The sequence below is a fragment of the Malaya genurostris genome, chromosome 1 (assembly GCF_030247185.1).
Source record: "Malaya genurostris strain Urasoe2022 chromosome 1, Malgen_1.1, whole genome shotgun sequence".
Classification (NCBI taxonomy): Eukaryota; Metazoa; Arthropoda; class Insecta; order Diptera; family Culicidae; genus Malaya; species Malaya genurostris.
In genome coordinates, this window is record NC_080570.1 from 71317009 (window position 1) to 71336987 (window position 19979).

The following is a 19979-nucleotide window of genomic DNA, read 5'->3' on the forward strand; positions in this document are numbered from 1 at the left end:
AACACGTGTGAAAATATGAATACCTGTTTTGCCTACACACATGAGAAATCTTAAACCGGCAGTTAATGTTGTTTGATTCGTCTAGCAGTACGTCGAAACGTGTGTTCGCTGTTGCTGATGTAAGTTAATTTATCATAGTTTATTGACAAATTGTGTATCAAAATTTGTGATAAGTATCTTCAATCAAACCGATTCGTAGCTTGAAAGTTATTCATCCCGATTCTATAGTTCTATCGAATCGGATTATTTCGCCATTTTGTAACCCCGATCAAGTTCGAGTATTCCATACAAAAGTATCACTCGATTGAATTACAGAATGGAAATTTTTCACATTCGATCGGAACAATCCGATTTGGTTGAAGTACAGAATATGGGTGATTAGCTATTTCGTGTGCGTTACAAAATTAAGTGATGATTTTTTGCATATCAGGATTCTGGAGAATATGTTTATTTTGAATTATATACACTAGTTACAATTGAATAATGAAGTTGTGCCAATCGGAGTTAAGAAAGAACAGTGTTAGTCGCATTCGTTCCTCACCAACAGTTGTAAAATATTTAGCGCGCCCTTCTTCAAAGAACTATCTCTTGAATAGCTTGACAAGTGATAAAAAAATCATTATTCAATCGCTTGGATCATACTGTTGGAAAGAAATTCTCTGTTTTCCGCGGTTTGCGCGTAGGTCGGTCACTCGGCCTAAGGTGCCGCCCATCCCATTTTGACACCTTCACCAGCGAAATGTTAAATTGAGATTGGTAATAACATTTGTAGTTAGTGTCGAGTGGAACCTCATGCAGAGCAAGGATGGTGGCTACTTACATACAAACATACATAGATCAGGATTTTGGAGAATATGCTCGCACTATGCCGGGATGAATATTCTTCTTTCACATGTGCTGATGGGTGCGCATTCACACATCTCCGAGTGTGAATATACTCGCAAAGTTCAGTTTCACAGTAAAGTCTTGTTATTAACTTGTTATATTTTGTGGAATTTGTCCTTCTGTTTCGACAGACGATTCAGAGCGTGCAGAACCATTGCATGGCTGGTGCTACGACTTTTTACAATTCGGGGCTGAAACATACGACAACAGATTTGTAAGACCAGCGGCCTATGCATTGAACTGTCGCCCAGTGTTAGTTCAGTGCACGGGCGCTAATATTCTTTCCCACGTTTCAATGCGTGTATTCACACTTGTCCAGCACCGTTTCGCATCGGTATTGAACCGGACAAGTGTTAATACACACGTCAAAAACATGTGGAAGAACATTCGTGAACAACTCAATAGTCCCACGACAAAAGGGCCTAACTGCAAACGAGAGCCTCTCTTTGTTTACTTTCTCTTTTGATTATTACGGAGCCATTACTGAAATTTCTCAAAAGTTTCCAATATAAATCGAAAGCTTATGGTTTTACCTTGAAAGGTTTGCGAAGAGTAACGCGACAAATGTTACATCAGTGCGGTAAATCGTGAAAGAAAAAGTAAACAAAGAGAAACTGTCATTTGCAGATAGGCCCTTTTGTCGTGGGACTGTCGAACTCTTTGTGAAATGACGGCAAACACAAGAAAAGGTCTTACCAGCAAATGACAGTTTCTTTTCGTTTATCTTTCAATTATTACAGTACAATTGACCATACGTAAAAACTTCATAAGTTTGCTAAAAATTATTCCAATTTGAGTATCTTGTTAATTGATGGTCAAACAAATCGACTTTTAATACACAAGTTCTCAGTTTCCGGAAGTAATGCAAATAGTGGGTAATAATTATCATAGACTTAATGCTACCAACCAACCTTATAACGGAGCCTAGCACTTGATAACTTAAAAGGGAGTTTAGAAATTTTTTTAACAGCACTGCGAGACAGGTGTCCCGGGTTGGCGGTTCAATGCATAGGACGCTGTTCTTACAAGCCAGTTGTCGTATGTTCGAGCCTCGACCTGGAAGGATTCTTAGTGTCAGTAGGATCCATAGCACAGACTAACAGACATGACAGTATGAGTAAATTCTTATAAAAATAATTTTTCGTGATGCACTAGTTCCACCTATATTGTACTGCGCGAACTATTTACTATCTGTACACCCCTTGTGTTATGTAAAAGTTTTTTACTAGTTGGTTTCCCCTCGTTTGTCAACACCGATCAGCTGCTTGCAGGGATGCCTGATTTCATCAAAATATTTAAAAATGAATTTTCATAATAAATTATTGGATTACGTTGATAATATATTTAACTTTTTCGCGATGTTGGAAGGTAACCATTTATTTGACTCAACGTTGTTCATCTAGACTATTTTTTTATTGTGTTGGTAGTTTTCACCCGAATTTAAGTGGCGGCAGACCAGAAGTAAGTAAATATTGTAACAAAACGGGTTCGATTTTGTATTGCATTGGAGGATGAGAAGTAGGCACAATTATGTATATAGTTTTGGCAATATGTATTAAATTTGTATCCTGCGTGAAATTCGCATGGACGTATACAAATCAATACATTACAGGTAATTCTGTATGAATGGCAACTCTGTTGGTAAATGAAAAAAAATAAACACAGTCTAGATGACAGACAGGATGTTTTTGATAGGGTAACGTGGCGCCATCATGACACATGTGAGTACTGTCCCAAATAAAGGAATACTCGAAATGACCGTTAAAATGATTGAAGAATCTAATTTGAGTGTCCTGTCTGTTAGTCTGTGTCCATAGTACTAGCCATGCAATGATTCTGTACACTAAGGATCGGCTGCGAAGTCTGTTGAAACAGAAAGACCAAATTCCACATAAGGAATGTAATCCCAAGTAACAATTTTGGTTACGCTAGCTTGTTTGTGACTAGTTTGCAAACTCAAATATCTGAGTGATTGCTACTAACATCTAACCACTTTGCATGACTCAAAAAGCGCAGTTTCTACTAGTTGTTAAGTCGGCTAAAAATAAATTGTCGTTACGTTGTAATGCCATACTGAAATAACTTTTTTTTTCATAACTTGAAAATAACTTGTCTTCAAGTAAACTAGTTGAAACTTAGTCACCATCGACATTATAAACATTGAATGAATCTAGAATACTCAATAAAATAAAAAAAAGCAGAAGAGTACTCTAAATCACAAACTTGATGCAAGGTACAAATTTCACAACGATTTTTAGTGCATAGAGCAAAAATGACTATTCTGCCTTTCATTATTGGCAAAAAGTAGTTTTGAAAAAAGTAATATCTTGGTTTCATTTATGTTTCATACACTTCTTGAGACTCCATATTGTGTTCGCCATACTCAAGCCAACAAAAGTTTTTTTGTTTGCATTTTCGTTATCATAACGTTGGAAAAACTACCGATTACTATCTGAATCAATGAAGAAATTATATGTTATAATCTTATAATATCTAAGTTATTACTACATTAATTCACAGTAACGATTTACATATACGCTTACGTATTTATAATGGTTTCGAAACGGAAAATAAACCTTTTTTCAACTAGTAGCTAAAAGCATAGCTGTGATTAAAGATATGTTAGAATCAAGTAACGATAACTTACCAATGATAGTTAGTTCAATGTTTACGTTATAAAGAAACACTGCTGTCACCTCGTTTTAACCAGTATAACATAAAAAAACATGTTCGTGCTCTCGTTGCAACACAGTTGGGTAAAGTAGTATCAAAACTAGTTACGGGTTGCTACTATTGAAGTCAAATAAACTTATTTTCATCTAGTAGCTAGAAGCATTGTTGTGATTAAAGATATGTTTGGATTAAGTAACGATAGCTTATAAATTATATTTAATTCAATATGACAAAGATGTTATGATTGGAAACCTAAACAACTATTTCGTAACTAGTTATGTTATGATGAAACATTGGTTGTAACAAATCCACTACGAAACTGGCTTTAGAGACGAACGGATAACAAGTCGAGGTCGATAAGTTTACGAGCGCATCGAAAAAAATTTGGCAGAATGGTTTGGATACTTAAGATATCGAGTTTGTAATAGGGAATTCAAACGACAAGACCACAATCGAGAATAGAGAAATATATTACCTTTAGGTAATATATATATTTTTAAGTTCTTTGTGCTACTGAATATAAAACGTCAAAGTATTCGACGTGATCCTAAAAATTAAGTCTCTGTATCGAACAGGACTTCTAAGTACTTGACGGCCAAATCTCGTTTGAGAACAGTCTGGGAAATGGTATAATTGAATACGGCTTTATAAGGTTTGTGAGTAAACGAAATTACGGAACCGTTTAATGCGTTCAAAATTTTTCTATTGGAATCGCACCAATTAGAGAAGATTTTCCACTGTTTCTGTAGGAATCTGGCATCTTCCAGATCTTAAATCAGACGATACATCATACGCAAAACTGCACAGCAAAAAATATGAAATTTACAGGTGACGCAAATCTAAATATGACACAATTCATAGAACGTAATCCGTGAAACGACTGAATTGTACAAGAATGATATACTTAAAAGTATGTCAGAATGAATTAAATATAAGTTATATTTACTGTAAAGTTGAGTTATTTTTGACGCTCATATATGTCGTTCTCCAAAGAAGTAAATTTACACGATTTTTTTAGGTGTGTGTATATGTTTCCAATGCCGCTGAATTTAAATATGACATAATAGTTGTTGAACGATTTAATTTAATATAGAATTAAAGTAGAACAAATTATTTTCATTAATGTTGATAATATTTTTTTCCCTTTATGGGCTGCTGTGGCCGAGGGGGGTGGTTACAACGATCCGCACTTTCCATACCGGACGAACTAGGCTATGGTGCCCAAATGAACACTAGTAACGAAGGAGGAAATCCTCCAGCATGTAACCCAAGCGACAGATTCCTTTACGGTTATCAATTTACAACGATACGAATATCTTCTATTGCAAGATACGATACGAATATAGATAGATACGAATATCTTCTATTGCAAGTTCGCCAGAGAATTTGTCACTTGGCAGGAAGTGTGTGCTTCACCCTGTAACCAGTCAATCATTGAGTCGTGCGTCTGTATCGTATTGGTATTTTGTCATCCTACCAGCTGCTTCTGTGTCTTAAATGTCCTCGTCGATGAAACTTTGGAAAATTTCGCATTGTATCCGCTTCGGTCTTGGCCCTGCTTTCCTATATAGTCTTTTATGTATGAAGCGGTACTTACGATTATTACTTTGAAGTTCCCTAATCAATGTAGATATGTTTGGTCTACTTACACTATCCAATCTAATCTATTCTGATTGTTTCTATCTTTGTCGAAGTTACGTTACATTTCCTCTTCCCCATTGCATTGCTTTTTTGACTATGCCGGAGAAATCTGTTAATATCTCAAGCTGATAATTTATCAAGAATAAAGAAATAATAATAATTACTATAACAAAAATAATATCAATAAAAAATAATAATCATGACAACCACAACAATAATAATAACAATAATATTTATAATAAAACAATAACAACAACAATAATAATAATGATAATAATAAAAGTAATAATAAAAATAGAAATATTGTGACTTACCAAAAGTTAATATGTCATCAAATGAGTTATTACATGAAAATACCTATTTTTCGTCGTTTTACTGGGGCTCTTGATTTGTTTTCAATTTCCTTTTGGTATTCTAGTGGCACCGTAGGATTTTTCCGCTCCATATCGTATTTGTCTATAATCTTTTTTTTATAGTTTCTCGTGATAAAAATAAAATAAAGTCATGTGTTAGTAAGTTTGTTAAGTTATACAATGTAAGGATGCGCACTAGATTGCCCATCAAAGACACTATATGTACACAATGGAAGGATTGCTTAAAGTTCTGTGCTTTTTTTATTTTTTATTTAACGATATATGCACTAAGTTTTTAGTTAATTTGTCACAGTTTTTTTTTGTTTTTCTCTCTTTCAACCATTTTGACTGCTTTTGAGCAATTTAGGTCTAAACTAAATTTTGGGCCTTCTAGTGTTGAGCACGCATCCAGGAAACAAGAACTACATGTATTTCGTGAAGAAATACTAGGTGTGATTGTATGAAATGGTCCACGTGAACCGTTCTCTTCCAGAAACACACATCTCACACTCTCAGTTAGAAGGTGTCACATCTGTGTCAAAGTTGGAGAAATCTAAGTACATTCAAACCTTTCCCGATTTGAGAGTGTATTTACACCTGATCAAACAGTTTCGCCGTCATTGCCATTTGTAAACATTACCGATACCGAGCCGGATCGGAAAGGTTTGAAATAGAGATGGGCAATTCGTTCGCGAACGGTTCAAAAGAACTAGTTCTTTTGAAAGAATGAACGAGCTATAGTTCTTTTTTCGAGAACGGTAGTTCCTCAGTTAAAAGTCGAGGGATCTTTTTTTTGTTTTTTAAGCTCGCTCAACCTTTTTTCAAGAACGGTACTAATAAGAAAGCTTCGTCACGAAACCTCAGTTCTATTTCGAGGGACCTTTTTTTCCTCGCTTAAGCTTACAAAAGTGAGTTCTCGTTTAGTCTTTGAACAAACAAACCAACTATGAAAAGAACGAACGAACGGCTCTGGAGAACTAGTTCTTTCAACAGAAATCTTCATAATTGAACGGTTCTTTAAAATGAACTGTTTTGCCCATCTCTAGTTTGAAAGTTCCTAAACGGTTCATAAGATATCAATTTACTCCTATTCCTGATAACAATAGTCCTCCTTTTAGAATTAAATTCACCAAGTTCAGGACGAATATTCATCCCAACTGGATCAAAATAATTCAAATTAGTGACCAATTCCAGGCATAAGAATGCTCGAAAAAAAACCACCTAATGACCTATTGTCAATTTCAAGCATTATTAGTCCTGTCCACTCCGTGATCGATCCAGACAACATAATAATTTTCATCTTTTACATTTATAAGCGAACGATCGATCTCGGTATGGTCCGACTTTGTCAATACGCGAAGTGTAAATTGACTCATCCGCCAAGCGGGGGTACGCACCCTGTAGCTCATCATCCAAAGGCCAGGGATTAATGTTGATAATATTACTATTATTTTCCAACCGAAATTTCAGATGTGTCCGTCTTTGAAATTTTTGGCTGGGTAGCACGACCCACCGTATCCACCTCTTTCACCGTCAGTTAGACTTTCTCTTTATGTGTTTTCATACGCAGGGTAGTTTAATTGGTAAAACACTTTCTCCGGTTAGGAGTTAGATACGGGTTCGGGTCCCTTCTCTGCGATAACATTTTCGCGGTTCTTTACATTATTGTATTCGCATGTCAGTTTTCCAATCTGTTTTCTCCATTAGATACTTATCCATATTTAAAAAAAAACTAGCTCATGACGGCTTTACGTCTTAACAAAGCCTAAAACATAAATCGTGAATGCAATATTTTTTTCCATAGAAAATCGTTAATCGATCAACCCGAGCAACTGAATTTTCTGATTAAATTAATTCTTTTAACAATCTCTTATCATCAGAAAATTATATCGATTTTGGTATGCCTTCGAATGGTGGAATTATGAAAGACATGGCTGCAGAAAATAGTGACACGGAGGGGGACCCTTTAGGACTTGATGAACACCTGAATATGGAGTGTAACGCTTGCTTCAGTAGTTCACGGTAGATTCCATAGGAGAGATGAAGAACTACTCAGTTGAAAAAAAAGGTTTCACGATTAACGGACACTTAAAAGTTTATAGTAAATAGAATTATTTGGATTGAAAGGAGGCATTATTCAAACTATTGATTCCTAGTGCTGAGCCGAAAAATAACTTTATTTTGCAATATTATATTTTAAGAATGAATTTAGAGACAACAAATCTCTACAAATTGTACAAAAATTCCTGATAAATAGTTTATTCTAGAAAATTGGTGACCTATTTGGAAACACAAATTTTCAAAAAATGAAAATATGAAACCAAATGAAGTTTCTTATTGCAGTTTTATGTTCTCAATAACAATCCGCTGTATACCGAAACGAAGATGAACATTTTGAACGAAATGTACCAAGTATTTCTGTTTACATTGTGCCTTCATCTCTGGTAGTACTTCTACCGCTACTATTTAAATAACATTGAATCGGATAAATGATTACCAAATATAGTTTTAACGAATAAGAAACTATCTCTTTCAAAGTATAGATATATTGCATATATTTTTGTTGCTACTGTATTGACCCAGTGCATGATAACAGTTCGGCTGAAAAGCTCGTATCGTTCAATAGAAACACACATTTTTTTGCCAAAATTCGTTTTTATTATTCAACATAATTGCCATCAGAGGCGATACAGCGATTATAGCGATCTTCCAACTTTTTGATACCATTTTTGTAGCACGATTTGTCCTTTGCCTCAAAATAGGCCTCAGTTTCAGCGATTACCTCTTCATTGCTTCTAAAAGCATTCTCTTGAGGTCTGAGAACAGGAAAACGTCACTGGGGGCCAAATCTGGAGAATACGGTGGATGAGGGAGCAATTCGAAGCCCAATTCGTTCAATTTCACCATGGTTTTCATCGACTTGTGACACGGTGCATTGTCTTTATGAAACAAAACTGAGGCCGTTTTTTTTTTGAAATTTCGTCCTTCAAACGCTCTAATAACGCTATATAATAGTCACTGTTGATGGTTTTTCCCTTTTCAAGGTAGTCGATTAAAATTATACCATGCGAATCCCAAAATACAGACGCCATAACCTTACCGGCCGATTGTTGAGTCTTTCCACGCTTTGGGTTCGGTTCATCGCGTGCAGTTCACTCAGCTGACTGTCGATTGGACTCCGGAGTGAAGGAGCCATGTTTCGTCCATTGTTATATATCGACGAAAAAAATAACAGCTCTAAACACTGCTCAGAATCATCAATTTGTTGTTGTTTTTGATCGATTGTGAGCTCACGCGGCACCCATTTTGCACAAAGCTTTCTCATATCCAAATATTCGTGAATAATATGTCCAACACGTTCCTTTGATATCTTTAGGGTGTAAGACAGCTGTCAAATTTATACACGTATCTTTTGAAGGTTGGTACTAACTGAAAATTGTATGGATTTAATTCTAGTGGCGCCCTCTCATAGAAACGATACGAACTTTTCAGCCGATCTGTTAATATAATATGATCAAAAAATTGTGTTTTTCAAAAAGATGTGATTTGGCGTTTCCCAGCATCTTCAACACAAAATATGAATTGACGATATCATTTCATTTGGTTCAAATTTGAAAACCCCTGGGTTATTATGGGTTAAAGTCATTTGCAAATGATCGTTTTAGGTATTGCAGAGAAAGGTTTAAATCATCCAAAAGGGTTCAAGATGACTCCCGAGTTTGCTGAAAATGATTCGATTGTGCAGTTACCGATTTTACCTGTCATAGGACGTCTTATCAGATAAGATTGCAACCAATTCAAGGTAGGACCACTAAATCCAAGTCTACTTCGTTTAGCAATAGCTATTTGGTGGTTTATTTTATCATCAGCAGCAGAGAAGTCGGTATATATTGCACCAAACTGTGGCATAGGATGTGTAACATACAAGATTTTTAGCGTAATAAAATCCAAAACGACTATATCAAACAGTTTAGGTACAGCACATAACGCGGCTATTGTTCGGTAGATCGATCTTTTTTTCCCTTTATGGGCTACTCTGGCCGAGGGGGGTGGTTACAACGATCCGCACTTTCCATACCGGACGAACTAGGCTATGGTGCCCAAACGAACACTAGTAACGAAGAAGGAAATCCTACGTCAATGCTTTGTCAATACGAAGTATAAATTGACTCCCACCCCCATCCGCCAAAGGGGGGAAGGGGGGGTACGCGCCCAAAGCCTAGGGGCGGCTATTCTTCGGTAGATCGATCAATCACTTATATTACCTACATGAGAAAGGCATCACTGAACCACTAGGTGGATTAAAACAGGTTTTGGTAGGGTCCTGATCGAATTGATAAATTATTTATACGTTTCTGACTTTAACTTCAGGCAACAACGGGAATGGGAAAATGACTTTTTACAACTCGATATGTTTCGCTATTTTGATTTTTTATGGTTTTTTTCGATCATGAAACTTGCATCTAAAGATACTCCAAAAGAAGTTTACCCTATTTTTACTGTTTTGTACAATATAGAACAAATACAAAGGCCGTTTTTTCAACATTTCATAGAGCAACCCCCTTAATGATAGCAGCATGACCAAAACGATCCATGAGAATAATATTATAATGTTTACAAATTAACTATTCATAAAAACATTCAATACGTCAATGCTTTCGATTTTCCTGATTTGATATTCCGGTTATCAGTGCAGTGATGACCTTGTTTTCGACTAGCACTCGGTTATTTGCTCCTATTTACAACTGCACTCACGCTGAAATCATATACTATAGAGATAGAACTCGACCATTCTATGTATGTATACATACCAGTAACACTTAATCTTTTTTACTTCAACTATAAGTGATTTGATTTCATAAACGATTCCATCTTTGCAGTTGTTACCAATTCAATACAAGGCTGAATTTTTTACTTAAAGTTAGTCGGCACACCGCAGCACATCACGTTACATCGTACAGACTGAGCTATATCATTAGTTGCAGAAGCATGGCTAGTGGGAAACTTGGTAAAAGTCAAATTAAGTCTCATATGTATTTTTAAATGATCGATTCAATATTTTCAGCGATTCTGAGTGTGTCGGATAAAACCGGATTATTAGAGTTTGCTAACGGACTTAACCTTCTCGGATTGAAGCTGGTAGCCAGTGGAGGTACATCCAAGGTCATTCGCGATCAAGGACTACCGGTACGTGATGTATCCGATATTACAGGAGCTCCTGAAATGCTGGGTGGACGCGTAAAAACTTTGCATCCAGCCGTTCATGCTGGAATATTGGCTCGACTAACAGAGTCAGATTTGAATGATATGAAGCGCCAAAACTATGAACTCGTGCAAGTTGTAGTCTGTAATTTGTATCCGTTCGGATTAACTATCTCGAAGGCGGATGTGACAGTTTCTGATGCAGTTGAAAACATCGATATTGGAGGTGTAACGCTTTTGCGAGCAGCGGCTAAGAATCATAACAGAGTAACGGTTTTGTGTGATCCTTCAGATTATGGTAAAGTTTTACAAGAAATTAAACAATTTGGTGATACTACCGAGACTACTCGAAGGCAGCTGGCTTTGAAAGCTTTCACTCATACTGCGGAGTACGATAATTTGATTTCGGACTACTTCCGTAAGCAATACTCGGCCGGTGTTTCGCAACTTGGGCTTCGTTATGGAATGAACCCACACCAGAAGCCTGCTCAGATTTTCACAACTTTAGAAAAACTTCCCTTAAAAGTAGTTAACGCAGCCCCCGGTTTTATTAATCTCTGTGATGCATTAAATGGTTGGCAACTTGTTCGTGAACTCAAAAGAGCACTTGGACTTCCAGCAGCAACCAGTTTCAAACACGTGTCCCCAGCAGGGGCCGCAGTAGGAGTACCTCTATCAATGGATCAAGCAAAACTCTGCATGGTTGATGATCTGTTCGACAATCTTACTCCTTTGGCAACGGCGTATGCTCGCGCTCGTGGTGCTGATCGCATGTCTTCTTTCGGTGATTTCGTAGCTTTATCGGATACCTGCGATCTTGTGACGGCAAAAATCATTTCTCGGGAAGTGTCTGATGGAATCATTGCCCCGGGATACACCGAGGAAGCATTAGATTTATTGAAAAAGAAAAAGAATGGCGCCTATTGCATACTTCAAATCGATCAGACATATGAACCAAGTCCAGTGGAAAAGAAGACGCTCTTCGGACTACAATTAGAACAACGACGCAACGATGCTGACATCAACAAAGCACTATTCACGAATATCGTTACGAAGAACAAGAATCTTTCGGATGGTGCCATACGAGATCTGATTGTCGCAACAATTGCACTGAAATACACACAGAGTAACTCCGTGTGCTATGCAAAGGATGGTCAAGTTATTGGCATCGGAGCTGGTCAGCAGTCACGTATCCACTGTACCCGACTGGCTGGTGACAAGGCTGATAATTGGTGAGTTGATCTCCCGAGTGTATTATTTTTTTGTATTAATCACGGTTCATTATTTTCTTATAAGGTGGCTTCGACTGCACCCACGCGTTATATCTATGCAATTTAAAAAGGGTGTAAAACGTGCAGAAATTTCTAACGCAATTGATAATTATGTGAACGGAACAGTTGGCAAGGATATGCCGATAGCTCAGTTCGAGGCGATGTACGAGAAGGTTCCAGAGTTTCTCACAGAGACTGATAAAAATATATGGGCGAAGCAGTTGAGCGGAGTATCTTTGGGTTCGGATGCTTTCTTCCCGTTCCGAGACAATGTAGATCGGGCGAGACTGAGTGGAGTTTCGTTCATTGCTAGCCCATCTGGCTCGACCAATGACGCTGGTGTTATCGAGGCTTGCAATGATCATGACATTGTTATGATACATACCAACTTGAGATTATTCCATCACTAGTATCTACTCGAGTTTTGAAGTTTACATTACATTCGCCCGTCTTATATCGTAATAACTGTCCACGCATATCCACTCGTTGTTGGCGCTGCACTTGTTGGAGATCGCTGCACATCATATGATTTGTTGGAAAGAGTGAGAAACTCAATAAATATAAGTTTTAAAACAAAATCGAATCATTTTTCGATCCGAAATTGAATACCTGAGCAAAGACAACGAATGCAAAGTCTGCCCACATTTTACGATCTCTTCACGGTTATCTGGTAAACATAACAATCAATAACAGTCATATCCCTATGTCATTTCACCCACCAGCAAACATTCCGGTAGCTTCTACGCGGTTTTTTTTCACACGAAAGAAATTTAGTTTTGTGGAATACTTTTTGCCTTTCTCATATAGAAAGGGTATGCAATCACTGTGAAAATCGACTTTTAAACCGAGGTCCGGAGGGCCGAATGTCATATACCATTCGAATCAGCTCGACGAACTGAACAAATGTCTGTGTGTGTGTGTCCGTCCATGTGTGTGTGTGTGTGTAACAAAAAGATGCACTCACATTTCTCCGAGATGCCTGAACCGATTTCCACAAACAAAGATTCAAATGAAAGGTCTCATAGTCCCATAGCCTACTATTGAATTTCATTTCGATCCAACTTCCGGTTCCGGAGATATAGGATGATATGTACCAAAAAAAATGAAAAAAAATATGCACTCACTTTTTTTCAGAGATGGCTGAACCGATTTTCACAAACTTGCTATTGAATTTTATTTGAATGTGACTTCCGGTTCCGGAGTTTACACTCAATTATCTCTGGAACAACTCAACCGAATTTTGCAACCTAAGATTCAAATGAAAGGTCTTACAATATCCTAAAAATTTGCAGAACATTCCAGTTCCGGAACTAAAGCGTGATAAGTGGAAAATTACCCATTTTATTAGTATTTTTCCACGAACGATGGTTGAAAACAGGTACAAATCCCATAAAACTGTCTGATAAATTCTTCTAGTTTTCATAGCTTGTTAGTTTGTGGGCATGAAAATTTAATTCGGCACTACTGGTCCCCTCTTTTCCTGTTCCGAGAGCACCGAAAGTGGAGAAGAAATACTCATAAAACTAAATTCACTTCGATTTCTCTGCGATGCTTGAACCGATTTTCGCAAATCTTGATTAGAGTTAGAGTTCATACTGTCTTTAAAGCTACTGTGAAATTTCATCCGGATCCGACTTCCGGTTCCGCAGTTACAGGGCGATGAGTGTCAAAGTTTTCAAATCGCCATATAGAGAACAATATGTACAACACCGAAAAAAGAAGAAAACACAAAACGAACAAGGCGTGCTTTGTGTTTGAATCCGGTTCGGAAGAATTGGAAAAGTGTGATCAAAAACTGCAAAAAGGATCTCACTCACTTTTCTTGGAGATGGCCAAATCGATTTTCACAAACTTATAGGTTCAAAAGAAAAGTCTTACAGTTTCATACGGAATTCCTTATTTTTGTGGATACTACTTTCGGTTCCGGAACTACAGGGTAAACAAGATTTATAGAGTTTGTAAGATTAGGTCCGAACAAATTTTCCTATTTCTATTCAATAAACAGTTGTTTATGCGAATTTCACGGTTATTTTTATGATGTAATGAGTAATATGAGAAAGGCATCATTACACCACTAGGTGGATTAAAATAGGTTTTTTTTCAGATATGTCTGAGCATTCTCACAAACTTAGAATGAAATGAAATTCTATTCCAAATTCCGTAATTCTATTTCGATATGACTTCCGGTTCCGAAATTACAAGATGAATTGTTTTGTTTATATATCGGTCCCAAGTTACCGATTCCGGGAGTGGGAGAAAATAGTGGAAAAAAACAATAAACAATAAATTTTAATTTCTAAAATATGAATGAACCAATTTTCAAAAACAAATGGGAAGTCTTACAATACTTTAAGTACGTTTTTAATTGTTTCTAATTAAATTCATTACTATTGATAAACATTTCCAGCCGTCGTTCAAAATGATGATGCAAGGAACGTAAAAATTCTTCGAACCGATTTTGGCTATATTGATTCCTAGTTCCCGGTACTTCCGGGAATAGTGGTCCAACATTTTGAACGGAAATGAGCCGATTTTTCAGAGATGACTGGGCCGATTTTTATAAACATATAGATTCAAATGAAACGTATTATGATAACATAAAAAAATTCCCGAATTATATTCAGATCCGGCTTCCGTAATTATAAGGTGATGAGCGACGAGGCAAATACGTAAAAAAATATCTTAAATTGGGCTCAAAAATAATCCAAAGTGTAAATAATTCTAGTTGTAGAAACTATGTCTTTTTCGAGACAATACCTGGACTAATTTGGAATAAAAAAAATTTGCTGTTAGTTCAATACAAGATGTATTTTGAATTAATTTAATAATAGTCATCTCAAAACTAATTGCAGTTACTTAATTCGGCGGCATGAAGAAACTACAAACTTTTGAGTTTACTCCAGCCATCTGCGCAGACTTCTCTGAAACCGATTTAGCTGCTTTTGTCCAAGATTTCTAAAAATTTTCTATAGTTGTAGCCAGGCGCGTACACAGGGGGGGGAGGGGGTTTAGGGGTTAAACCCCCCCCCCCCCCCGAAACAAAAAATTATAACCCATGGGAAACATTGTGATATAAATTGTACATGTGTTGATTTATCACCATGTTCTAAAACCCCCCCCCGAAAATTTTCTCTGGCTACGCGCCTGGTTGTAGCGAGTTGAGCCCAGCATCGCGCGATAGGTCGCAACTCCGGGCAGTTAGACGTATTCGCCTCTTACGTACAATATGGACTCCATTTGCTTTATATCATTCCAAAACATGTTTGGCGTAGTTACAAGATGACAAATCATGCCAGAATAGCGATGGAGCGTCATGACTGCATAGAAATAGTAACAATTGCTTCTTTAGGCAATCTTCACAGTATATTAAGCTCTAAGATGCCAAGGGTATTTACTAATCTTAAATACGACTAACTTAAAACTAGAATAGTATCATTATGTAATTAGTATCGGGGTAGCGGATTCTCGACAATTCAGCCGACGACACGACCTGCCACTCGACTATCAAAACTGTATCGCAATTTTAACTACCCCTCAGTAACTGGTAATGTCAAATCGAAAACGCTAGTGAATTTTTTTAAACTGGCAGCACAAGTTGATATATTTATTGATTTTGAATAACAGTCACCATAACCTTGGTTACTGCATATCGAAGGCAAGATGAATGTAAACAAAATAAATTTCAGATCGGTTATTATATTACAGAACATTTTAATGGATTTACCTGACTCGAGCGGAATGTAAAAATTGAGGAGTACGAGTTATCTCTTTTATAAAGCCAAGTTCAAAATTCAGGTCTTGACTTGAAACCGTTGTGTGAGAAGGAAGACATGGAAATGACCGACAACGAGCTGAGCGAGGCTAGTGCTCTGCGGTACCTGCATAACGTACGGTAAAATGATTTCTTTGTGGAATTCCACTAGTAATCCTCGAATAGTGGCCAACAAGGTGAAATACTGTTTCCACTGCTGCGCAATCAACCAACAATTTTGACACCGGCATATTACACCGAATTCTATTGCCCAGAAAAGCTAGCAGTTGAAGTGTACGGATGAATCGCTGGAAGCAGATCATTGTCCTCGTTCGTTGGTTTTATCCATAGTTTCGATTAAATTCCGAAAATCGAGTTCATTTAAATGCATTTCTGCTTAATTTGGACAAAGTTTAACACTAATAGAACTATTCCACCGCTTTCAAAACATGTTTATTTGTTTTGGGGTTCCTTGGTAACTAGTCCATAGCAACTTAAACAGTGTTGCTCGAGAAGATTATTTTTATCATTTACAAGGGGTCGCGAGATTTGTGGTAACTGACGGTGAATCGTTAGCGATCGGGATTCCAGTAACTTCAATCTGGCGTCACGATACTCTACGCACGACCACACGATATGCTCGATGTCCTGATAACCGTCGCCACAGGTGCAGAGACCGCTCTCCGCAAGCCCAACACGCCGAAGATGTGCGTTAAAAGTGTAGTGATTTGACATGAGCCGCGACATAACACGAATGAAATCGCGACTCACGTTCATCCCCCTGAACCAAGGTTTCGTCGATATCTCAGGAATAATGGAATGTAGCCATCGTCTCAGTTCGTCATTTTTCCATGAAGTTTGCCAACTTTCGAGAGTTTTCCGACGAGAGATACTGAAAAATTCATTGAAGCAGATTGGTCTTTCATAAATATCACCTTCCAATGCGCCCACCTTAGCCAATGAGTCTGCCTTTTCATTGCCCGGAATGGAACAATGCGAAGGGACCCAGACTAACGATATTAAATAAGACCGTTCAGATAAAGTTCTCAAATGTTCCCGTATTTTCCCCAGAAAATAAGGGGGATACTTTCCTGGCTTCATTGCCCGGAGAGCTTCTATTGAGCTCAGACTGTCCGTGACAATGAAGTAATGGTCTTTGGGAAAGGTTTCAATGATCTTAAGGGTGTACTGAATGGCAGCTAATTCTGCGACGTAAACTGAAGCCGGATCACTGAGTTTGTACGAAGCGGTGATGTTCTGATTGAAGATACCGAAGCCTGTGGACTCGTTGATGTTTGATCCGTCAGTGTAAAACTCTTTTTCACAGTTGACTGTTCTAAGTTTGTTATATAAAATATTAGGGGCTGCTTGAGGGCGTTTTTGACAAGTTGTCGAGGGTATCTTGCAATGGTCCTTGGAGATCGGCAGCTTTGGGTCCTATAATAGACACAACACTGTCGTCGGCAAGTTGTCTTAGCGTGCAAGATGTGTTGATACATTCATCAATGTTGTTTACGTAAAAGTTGTATAAAAGGGGGCTTAAGCATGAGCCCTGCGGAAGACCCATGTAACTGAATCGTATTGTCGACAAATCACGATGTGCGAAATACATGTATTTCTCGGACAACAGATTATACAAAATTTCAAAATTGGTGAAAGACCATGCTGATGCAACTTCTCAGATAGGATGTTTATGGAAACTGAATCAAAAACCCCCTTGATGTCTAGGAAAACTGAAGCCATTTGTTCTTTGCGAGCAAATGCCATTTGAATTTCGGTTGAGAGCAACGCAAGACAATCGTTCGTTCCTTGCCCCTGCGGAAGCCGAATTGTGTATCTGAAAGTAAGCCATTAGTCTCGACCCAATTGTCTAGACGAAACAGAATAATTTTTTTGAACAATTTCCGGATACAGGAAAGCATAGCAATCGGCCGATACGAATTGTGATCGGAGGCTGGTTTCCCTGGTTTTTGAATGGCAATAACTCTTACTTGTCTCCAGTCGTGTGGGACAATATTATTCTCAAGAAGCTTATTAAATAAATTCAATAAACGTCTCGGGTACACGTTTCGTCTGAGCTTGAGTCGCGGTGTCGAGAATCAAGCCAGCCAAAAACGTGTACTCTTCCTTCGGAGGAAGTTCTTGTGTTGTTTCTAGTTTCTCAGATATCAAATTTGCGTAGCATTTCCAATCAATATTTCGTGTGAGGTCATACGAAACATTGATTGTCTCCGATGGTCTTAATCCGTAGGCGATAAGTCTAGCGCGCTTGGTCTTGTTGGTGGTGCAGGAATTCGTGTCATTTCTCCCGTATTCAATATTGTCATATTGAAGTTGTCGCAAATATCATGGATCATAGTGGATCTGTTATCGTCGAGAAGACAGCCCCATCCCATACCGTGTGAGTTAAAGTCTCCTAAAACCAACGTCGGTGCGGGAAGGAGCTCTATGATATCACTGAGCCGCCGATGCCCAACCGAGGCTCTTGGGGGAATGTAGATGGAAGCAATGCAAAGGTCCTTGCCTTTGATTGTAACATGACATGCGACAACTTCAATACCTGGTATCGAGGAGAGGTTAATGCGATAGAAAGAATAGCACATTTTCATCCCCAAAAGTACTCCTTCATAGGGATCATCTCGATCCAGACGAATAATGTTAAAATCGTGGAAGTTTAAGGGTATTTCAGAAGTTAGCCAAGTTTCGCACAATTCAAATGCGTCACATTTCAGATTATTTACTAGAAATTTGAAAGGATCTATTTTTGGGATGATACTTCTGCAATTCCACTGTATAACAGTGATTGTATCCGTGACCTCGGTGTGTGACTTAGCCATCGAAGGATACGATCGCTGAAAGAAGGGCCATTTTGCAGTCAACTGCTTCAAGAATGTTTTAACTGTAGGAATAAAAGCCATTATCAGGCTTTTAAGAGGTTCAGAAATATTGAAAGTAACCATGATCCAGTCCACAATATCAGAGAATTTAACAAACCCAGTATCTGGTAAATTCTCTGACTGATCTTTAGGGACTTTCGGGGGTTTTGAAGTCCCAGGTAGTGATGGAAATTCTTGCTCGGAATTTAATTTTCCAAGGCCTGGAGCTTTTTTCTCTGGTTTTTTGCCATCACTACCAGTTGTTGTAATTTTTCGAGACCCATCAGAGGACATCTTCGAACCCTTACTAGGGAGCTTTTGAGAAGATTTATTTCTTCTCTTTCTGATTGATGAGCTATGAGGAACAGCCGAAGATGTACCTTCGAGGGGTTCATCATATTCGCTCTCGTCAGTTGACAAGTAAGCGTAAGGATTTTCGGTAGGTGGCGTAGCACATTTCAACATTTCCGCAAATGAGCGTTTGGAATGTTGCTTGAGTGAACGCTTCATTTTATCCTTACGCAATTTGTACACGGGACAATCAGAGAGGTCCCTCCTTACAGTAGAGACACTTTTCATTGTCTCCACTGCATGAGTTATCCGTATGACTCCCTCCACATTTTATACACCGGGATTTATTGCAACAATGGGATGCTGTATGTCCCAATTGTTTGCAATTTGTGCAGTTCATGACCCGAGGCACAAAAAGGCGAACAGGTAAACGAACTCGGTCCAGGAGGACGTAATTAAGCAAAGCCGAGCCAGCGAAAGTCACCCGATACGAGTCCGATGGGATATAGGACTTAGTCCCATCGTCAGCGATCGATACTGAACGCAATTGCTTGCAGTCCAGTATCTTAAGTAGGGGGTTTTAAAACCGCCTGCCCCATGCTTAAGAACGTCCTTGCAAGTCAGACTCGGATCGGTGATCACGCCGTCTATCTCGACTTCACGAGCTGGAATGTAAACGCGATACTCCCGCGTGAAGAGCTCACATTGAACGATCTCGTTAGCTTGTTTTGCACTGGCTAACAAGACCCTAAGCTTGTCCGGGCGCACTTTTTCAATTTTTTGTACAGTATTGTATCGCGAGGTCAGGTCTTTTGAAAGTCTGAGAAGGTTCAATTTTTTACCATTGGCTAGTATATTACCTTGTTTACCGTTCCGATAGTGATGAAGATTTGGCTCGTTCGACCATAGCTTCATATTGCCAACCAAACCAAATATTTTTCGGAAACGTCCTGAAATGCTCCTCTACGCCATTCCGTTACATGACAGTATAAAAAGACATTCCAGGAAATTGCTTAAAGTCTTCCAGTACATAAGT

The 19979-nt window shown here is 38.1% G+C and overlaps 1 protein-coding gene across 2 annotated transcripts; it reads left to right on the forward strand.

The window, feature by feature from the left end:
- The first annotated feature begins 7 nt into the window (after positions 1–7).
- Positions 8–12603, forward strand: LOC131440406 (bifunctional purine biosynthesis protein ATIC). 2 transcript variants are annotated; one of them, XM_058611671.1, is made up of 4 exons: positions 8–119; positions 10433–10560; positions 10618–11986; positions 12051–12603. In XM_058611671.1, the coding sequence occupies exons 2-4, from the start codon at positions 10542–10544 to the stop codon at positions 12433–12435; spliced, it is 1773 nt and encodes a 590-aa protein (XP_058467654.1). In that variant the 5' UTR covers positions 8–119; positions 10433–10541; the 3' UTR covers positions 12436–12603. The 2 variants fall into 2 exon arrangements, with proteins under 2 accessions (XP_058467654.1, XP_058467653.1); XM_058611670.1 differs by lacking the exon at positions 8–119 and adding an exon at positions 10234–10349.
- The last annotated feature ends 7376 nt before the right edge of the window (positions 12604–19979 follow it).

Bases quoted from the DNA above. Each gene is read 5' to 3' on its own strand.
- LOC131440406 (XM_058611671.1), top strand. The intron at 11,987-12,050 runs GTGAGTTGATCT...TTTTCTTATAAG, and splicing joins GGTGACAAGGCTGATAATTG to GTGGCTTCGACTGCACCCAC.